The 7,399-nt window shown below is 42.9% G+C and overlaps 1 protein-coding gene across 1 annotated transcript in view; it reads right to left on the bottom strand.

The window, feature by feature from the left end:
* Positions 1 to 7,399, bottom strand: part of LOC103212489 (protein HIRA) — a 149,156-nt gene that overhangs the window by 71,673 nt on the left and 70,084 nt on the right. The window contains exons 16-17 of the mRNA XM_042783375.1: positions 4,817 to 5,021; positions 4,297 to 4,401 (exon numbers count right to left, since the gene is read on the bottom strand). Coding sequence (XP_042639309.1) covers positions 4,297 to 4,401; positions 4,817 to 5,021 — 310 coding nt within the window. The remainder of the gene's footprint in view (positions 1 to 4,296; positions 4,402 to 4,816; positions 5,022 to 7,399) is intronic.

Genomic DNA, 7,399 nt, shown 5'->3' with positions numbered 1-7,399 from the left:
TCTTATAACAAGGATGAACCTAGAGGTCCTGATGCTGAGTGAAGTCAGCCACATAAGGACAAACACTGTAAGAGATCACTATCGTAAAAAGTCAGCAAAAGGGTTTCACACACAAAAAAAAGAAATATTCTTTGATGGTTACTAGGGATGGGTAAGGAAGGAGAGGTAAACCACTATCTAGAGGGTAGACACATATTAATGTGGGTGATAGGAAAAAATAAATACATAAAATGCAGGGGAGAAAAAAAAAGTATTATATATCCAGTAATACAGTCCCTCAAATACAATGGGGCAAAATTAGTACATTTCCAAATTAACAAATTAAAGATAATTTGTAAAAACCATACCAACCTCACAAGAAATGCTAAAGGGAGTCCTTGGGACAGAGAACCAGCAATGTCAGACAACAACCTGAGAGTAAGATAGATGACAATATCATCTGGAAACCAACTCAGATAAAACATTTTGAAAAATGTAGTAAAGCTATAAGACTGAAAATATGGAACTGCAGATGTCAATCTGTAAAACAATGATAACTTCAAAACAAAAAAAGTAAATTATGCAGTTACAGAACTTCCATATGGTGAAGAAGCTAAGGCAATATCAGGATAGAACAGACTGCTTTAATTTAGGAAAATAAAAGCAAATTTCAGGGTAATTACAAAGAAAAGTAATAAACTTTCTTACCAAAATAAAAAAAGACTCAGTGAATACATAATCAACAGCAACAAAGGAAATGAAAAGAAAATTCATAAACAGAAAGAACTCAGCAAATCACAGAAGGACTAATAATATAGTATTAGTTCATTATTATAAAATATCAAGGAAAGGTTTATATATGGAAGGAAACTTTCTTTGTTGGTTACTAGGGGTGGGAGGAGAGGGGAGGGAATACTGAGAAGAAAAAAAAATGCATTGACCTCTGTCACTTTAGTTCTGTGTAATTCACTGTACATAAATTATATTTCAGTAAAATGTATTAAAAAAAAGAACTCAGCACAGAAAACTATATGCAAGCAAAGAAACATCAGCACCACAATATAAAAGCACAACAAAGTGACAGCAGTAAATTCATACCTATCAAAAAGCATGCTGAATGTAAATGAACCGGAAGCGCCAGTCAAGAGACAGAGAGTGACAGAATGAATAAGAAAACATGGTCCATAATACGCTGCCTATAAATGACACACCTTAGACACAAAGATAAATTAAAATTCAAAAGATGCAAAGAAATATGTCATGCAAAGAGCAATCACAAAGGAACATGAATGGCAGTATTAATCACTGATAAAATAGACTTTAAAGTAAAAAACAAGAAAAGAAACAAGGAAGATATAATGATTAAAGGGGCAATCCAACAAGGGGACATAACCATGAGAAATATCACACACAACAGGAAGGGGCTCCAAAACAAATGCAACAACGTCAGGAAGATTAAAAAGAGAAATAGATAATGCCACAGCAATAGTAGAAGACTTTAAAACACAACAGAGACAAATAATCCAATTGAAAAGCAGACAAAGGAGATAGACACTTCACCAAAGAAGGCCAACAAAGACATGAAAGATGCCTGTGATTATTAGTAATGAGAGAGACACAAATCAAAACAACAATGAAATATTACCTAACCCTGGCACCAATAGCAATAACAATACTAATAAAACAGAAAACAACAAATGCTGGCAAGGGTGTGAGGAGACTGTAATTGTCATATACTGCTTTGTAAAATGATTGTAAAATGGCACAACCACGTGTAAAATGGTAAACAGTATGGCACTTCTTTAAAAAGTTAGAAATAAAGATAGCATATGATCCAGCAATCCCACTACTAGGTATATATCCTAGAGAAATAAGAGTCGTGATATTAATAGATACATGCACACCCATGTTCATCACAGCATTACTCACAATAGCAAAAAAGATAGAAACAACCTAAGTGCCCATCAACAGATGAATGGTTAAACAAACTATACACATAATGGAATACTACCCAATGTTAAAGAATAATGATGAATTCCCAAAACATCTCACAACATGGATGAGTTTGAAGGACGTTTTGCTGAGTGAAATAAGTCAATCACAAAAGGACAAATATTGCATGAAACCACTATTTATAAAAAGTCAAGAAAAAGTTCCTGCACAGAAAGAAACATACTTTGATGTTTCAAAGGGAAAGTCACTAACTAGATACAGACATGTAGTACCTTGGGTGAAGGGAACTACAATACGCAGTAAGGGAGAGGTCAGTACAATGTGACTGAAGTAGAGGAAGACAGTGGGAGGAACACAAGAGTAAAAGGCATAGACCTAAACAAGAATCACAAACACAATCCTGCAATTACAGTGCTAACAGTAATCTATGAGTGGCTACGTATATAGATACATAAGCTGAACAGGTATGTGATGACGTATGGGAGTATACCCATGAGCATACGTTAAGTTTGGCAGAGGATATTTCTACATATACGTTTGTATGTGCTACAAATATATCCCAGTATATAGAATGTACAGGGGGCAAAAGTATGCAAACTGCTTAGCCATAAGGCACTGGGTTACTGGGCTGGAGGGCTTACAAGTACAGTCTCAGGGTCCACCTAGGTCAACTGGCATAACATACTCCATAAAGACAATGTTCCACATCTGACTTGCGTGAGTAGGAACTGGGGTCTTAAAGCTTGTGAAAGAGCATCTAAGACACAATTACTGGTCTCTTGCCATTCGGCACAAAGAAGCGTGAAGAAAATCAAAGACTCAAGGGAACAATCAGTCAAAAGGACTAATGGATCAAAGGAACCACCGCCTCTGCAATCCTGAGCCAGAAGAACTGGATGGTGCCCGGCTACCACTACTGGCTGCTCTGATCAGGATCACAATAGAAGGTCCTAGACAGAACGGCAGAAAAATGTAGAACAAAATTCAAAATCATAAAGAAGACCAGACTACTGGTCTGATAAAGACTGCTGGACCCCCAGAGATCATCTTTCAGCCAAACAACAGACAAGACTATAAAGTGAACAATAACACCTGTGAGGACCGTGCTGCTCAGAACCATCAACCACATGAGACCATAGGGCACCATTTGTCCAAAAACAAAGTTCAGAAGGTAGGACGTGGCAGGAAAGATGCATGACAGGAAATGGGGACCCAGGGAGGAAATGGGAAAAATGCTATTACATTGATGGGATTACAACTAACATGATGCAACAAAATGTATATAAACTGTTGAATGGGAAACCAAATTGCTCTGCAAAATTTCACCTAAACCACACTAAAATGTTTTGATTGAAAGAAAACAAATATACAGCAAGTAAGTACTACCACCAGCTTGAGTTTTCTGCCTCTAAGTCTGTAAATCCTTCAAAGATTGCAGTGGGAAGGTTTCTACTGCTCAAAGCACTTGGCAAAGAACAGAGTTGTGGCAGGTGTGAGCTTAAGCACACATATCAGTACTGCTGACTACTGTGGCACCTCCTGCCCCCGCTCACATTGGCAACAAGAACAAATTACGTGGGCTCCTAGCCTTTGGCCTCACCCACTTCACAACTCTGCACTATGGCCCAGAAAGACCTGTGGTTGGGAAGGGCCAACAATACTACTTGACCACTGTCTAGAAGCATAAGCCACAGGACAGGGAACTGACCTGCATGAGTCAAAGGTTTCCCAAGGCCATGACACCTAAGCTGAGGTGTGAAGGTGTGTAGAGAGGTGGCAGCCAGCACAGTGATACAGTGGTGGGAGAGGTCTGGGCTCTCATGTTTGACCAAGCAACGGAAGTGCCTCTGGTTATAAAGATTATTCCTAGCTCTTGAACTCTGGATAAGCACATGGACATATTTCTACCCTGAAGGTGCAAGTAACCCTGATGGTGCCTCCTGCTGAGCACTGAGAAGTAGATGAGGTCATGAGACAATCAGGAGAGCAGACCATACCACCCCACAGCACAACAGGAACCAAGTCTGAGGCTACCCTCAGAGACAGTGTGGACATCAGAGGAGGCTTCCAGAAGAAGGGGTACTTGAATCTTGAAAGACAACAAGAGCTGGCCATCTAGAAAAAGTAATGGGGAGGGCAGTCTTGCAGCTGGGACTTTAAGGACAAAGCCACAAAGGAGAATGAAGGGGTGAGCCAGGGGGCTTCTGAGGGAGAGACTAGTGACCTTGATAATATTTTCCAGTGGCTCTCTATCACCTTCTGGAAAATGGTACCTCAGACAGTGATATGGCATGGTTTATACAGGGGAGAGAGAGAATGTGTTTCTATGTGTGCGTGCGTGCGCATGCCTGAGACATCGCTCACCTGGAGGGTGAATGCTCTCTGCGGGCCTGGAATCGGCAGCTTCAGTGCAAGTGCTGGTGCAGACAGACACAAGGCGTCCTTCTCCGCAGTCAGGGAGGCTGGAGACTGGAAGAGCCAAAAATGCCCCTGAGCCCCACCCCTACACCACAGAGGCAGCTTTAGGTTCAAGGTAAATCATCCAAACGGGAGGCCGGTCACCAGCATACTTTCACCAACTCTGACGGAGAAAGTGCAGACAGATGCAAAAGTGGTCCCTTCTTTACAGGTGAGGAAGCTGAAGCCAGGAACCTGTACAAGGTCTCTGGATGGACTCATGGCCTGGCTTAGGGAGAACATGGTCCCCATGCTCCTCCAGGGGGAGGGTGTCAAGCCAGCTGCTTCCCCAGGCACCCACTCTGATAAGGCACATCCTCAGACCCTCCCCTCCTGCTCGAAGCACATTCAGGCACAAGCACCGAGACTGGAGACAGCATGGGAGAAGGCAGGGACAAGCCCACTGGCCTGAGGCTGCCAGGCTCACCTGGACAGACAGAGACACAGGCATGAGACGGGAGTCCTTCCGAGGCCGCCCTTTCTTCTTTTTCTCCACTGTCTCTGCCTCAAGCTCGAGTTTTCGCTTGGAGAGTGAAGAAGGCTTGGCCACAGGGACCTTTTCGTCACTGTCACTGCTGCTCTCCAGGAGGTCCCGGGGTCTTATCTCTTTCACCAGGTTTTGCTCTTTCAACCTGTACAAACACAGACGCTCATGGGTCTCCAAACGCTACTGATTTTATAATAGTCAAAAAGAAAGCAATACTTATGCCAAAACAGGAGTCCCCGGGTGGTGCAAACGGTTAAGTGCTTGGACTACTAGCCCAAAGGTTGGTGGTTCGAACCCCACCCGGGGATACCTCCAAAGACAGGCCTTGTGATCTGCTTCCAAAAGGTCACAGGTTTGAAACTCTATGGAGCAGTTCTGCCACGCACACATAGGACAGCCGTGAGTCGGCATCGACTCGACAGGCAACGCACAACATCACCAAACACCGATTAAAAAAAAAAAAGTAGAGGAGGATGTCTCATTCCCTTCCAATGTGTAAAAACCTTACAAGTCACCACTGCCATCCTTACAAAAAGAAAAAAGCTGAAAACTTGAAAATCAACAATTCTTCTTAGAACCGTCAGAGAACTAACATTACCACCAACCACAGACGCAGAAATTGGAGACTTCTGCCAGTTACAGCTCATCTGGAGCAGAAACCCTGGGAACCAGTAATTGGTAGGGACTCTTCATCAGTAATTGAGGAATTGCTAGAGGCTGAATGCAGAGTAGTTTGAGTTAAAACTCCTGGGGGCCCAATTTAATGAGTCCCTGCTCATTACTGCCTTGGAAACCCTATGGAGCAGTTCTATACTAGCCAGTAGGGTTGCTATGAGTCGGAAGCAACTGGATGGTAGTGGGTTTGGTTTGCTTTGGTTTACACTGTCATTAGTTTTACCTCCAGGAGCCCTACCAGGTTCTCCCCAATGATGATCAAAAAATTACAGTGGGGGAGGGCAGAAAGAACAATTCGGAATTATGCGCAGAGTTAACGCTCTCCATAACAAAGGCCTGCCCAAGAGATTCTACTTTACTGGAGTCACAGCTAACCTGGGAAAAGGGCAATTGGCCAACTTCAGGCCCTCTAGCCTTCATGGCTCATATAAGAGGAGAAAAATAAAAGGCTAAGAAACTCTTCTGCAGATCATAGCTCAGGGACTCTGGGCCACCAGAAAACAGGGATTTAATAATAAGATTATGTAAGGCTCACTATCCCCAGTAACTCACTACAACATCAACTGGGCTTCAGTATGATGATAATGGGTTATAACTGAGAGGACTACAAGACACAGACTCTACTCAACTAGCAGTTTCTAGGGAAACTCAAAGACAACAGAAGGGACAAAAGCAAGGACACCAGAAGAAATTGAAGCCTCTGGCAATGAAAGCCATAAAACCAAACAAAAAGCAATGAAAGCTATATATAGCAAGGGGTAAATACAGCCTAACTCCTATGAGACAGACATAAACCCACCCACTGCCATCAAGTCAATTCCAACTCACAAGGACCCTACAGGACAGAGCAGAACTATCCCATAGGGTTTCCAAGGCTGTAAATCTGACAAGCAGACTGCCTCAGCTCCGTCAAGCTGTGAAGCAGTGGATGGGTCTGAACAGCCAACCTTTTGCTTAGCAGGTGAATGCCTTAACCACTGTGCCACCAGAGCGCCGATAAACATAAAATCTCACGCTAATGGCCTACTTATGTCAATTCTTGTTACCCAATACATCATGCCTGGCTATCAACAAAAAACAAGACTTAGTGAAAGGCAACAAACATACACACAGTCTGAAGACACAAAGCAAGCAACAGAGCAAGACTCAGATACGGCAGAGATTCTGGAGTCATGACACCAGGAATTTAAAGTAACTATGATTAATATGCAAAGGGCCTAATGGAGAAAGTGGGAGACATATGAGAACAAATAGGTAATGGTAAGCAGAGATGGAAACACTGAGAAAGAATGAAAGAGAAATGCTAGAAATGAACAACACTGTAAGACAAATGAATGCCTCTGCTGGACTCACCAGTCGGCGAGACACAGCCAAGGTGTCAGCGAGCTTTCAGTTTCAAAAGAAATTTCTCAAACTGAATGCAAAGGGAAAAAAGAATAAACAAAATAAAAAACAAAACAAAACAAAAATGAGTACAACAGCTAAGCACTGCTGCTGTTAGATACTGTCAAGCTGATTCCAACGCCTAGCCACCCTACACGCAACAGGACAAAACACACTGCCTGGCCCGGACCGTCCTCACAACGCTTGTTATGCTAGAGCCCAGCACTGCAGGCAATTATAAAAGATGTAACATGCATATTGTGGGAGTTAAGGTTGTATATGGATTTGGCTGGGCCTGGTTTTGAGCGGCTGGGCAGCTGGATATAGCGAGTCCCCCCGATGAGAGTGGTGATCGGCTCCACGGTGGAATCCACCACGAGCAACTGAGCAGCTGCTTTAGGGCTGTGGGCTGCTTACAGTATATACAAAGAAGCTTCGAGAAAGGCCCGGAGCTTTTTTGGCACA

This window comes from Orycteropus afer, unplaced genomic scaffold (genome assembly GCF_000298275.1).
Source record: "Orycteropus afer afer isolate SDZICR_OR568_19922 unplaced genomic scaffold, OryAfe1.0 scaffold00986, whole genome shotgun sequence".
In the NCBI taxonomy this organism is placed as follows: domain Eukaryota; kingdom Metazoa; phylum Chordata; class Mammalia; order Tubulidentata; family Orycteropodidae; genus Orycteropus; species Orycteropus afer.
The sequence above is the reverse complement of the archived record's forward strand: the minus strand, read 5'-3'. Positions and strand labels throughout refer to the sequence as shown.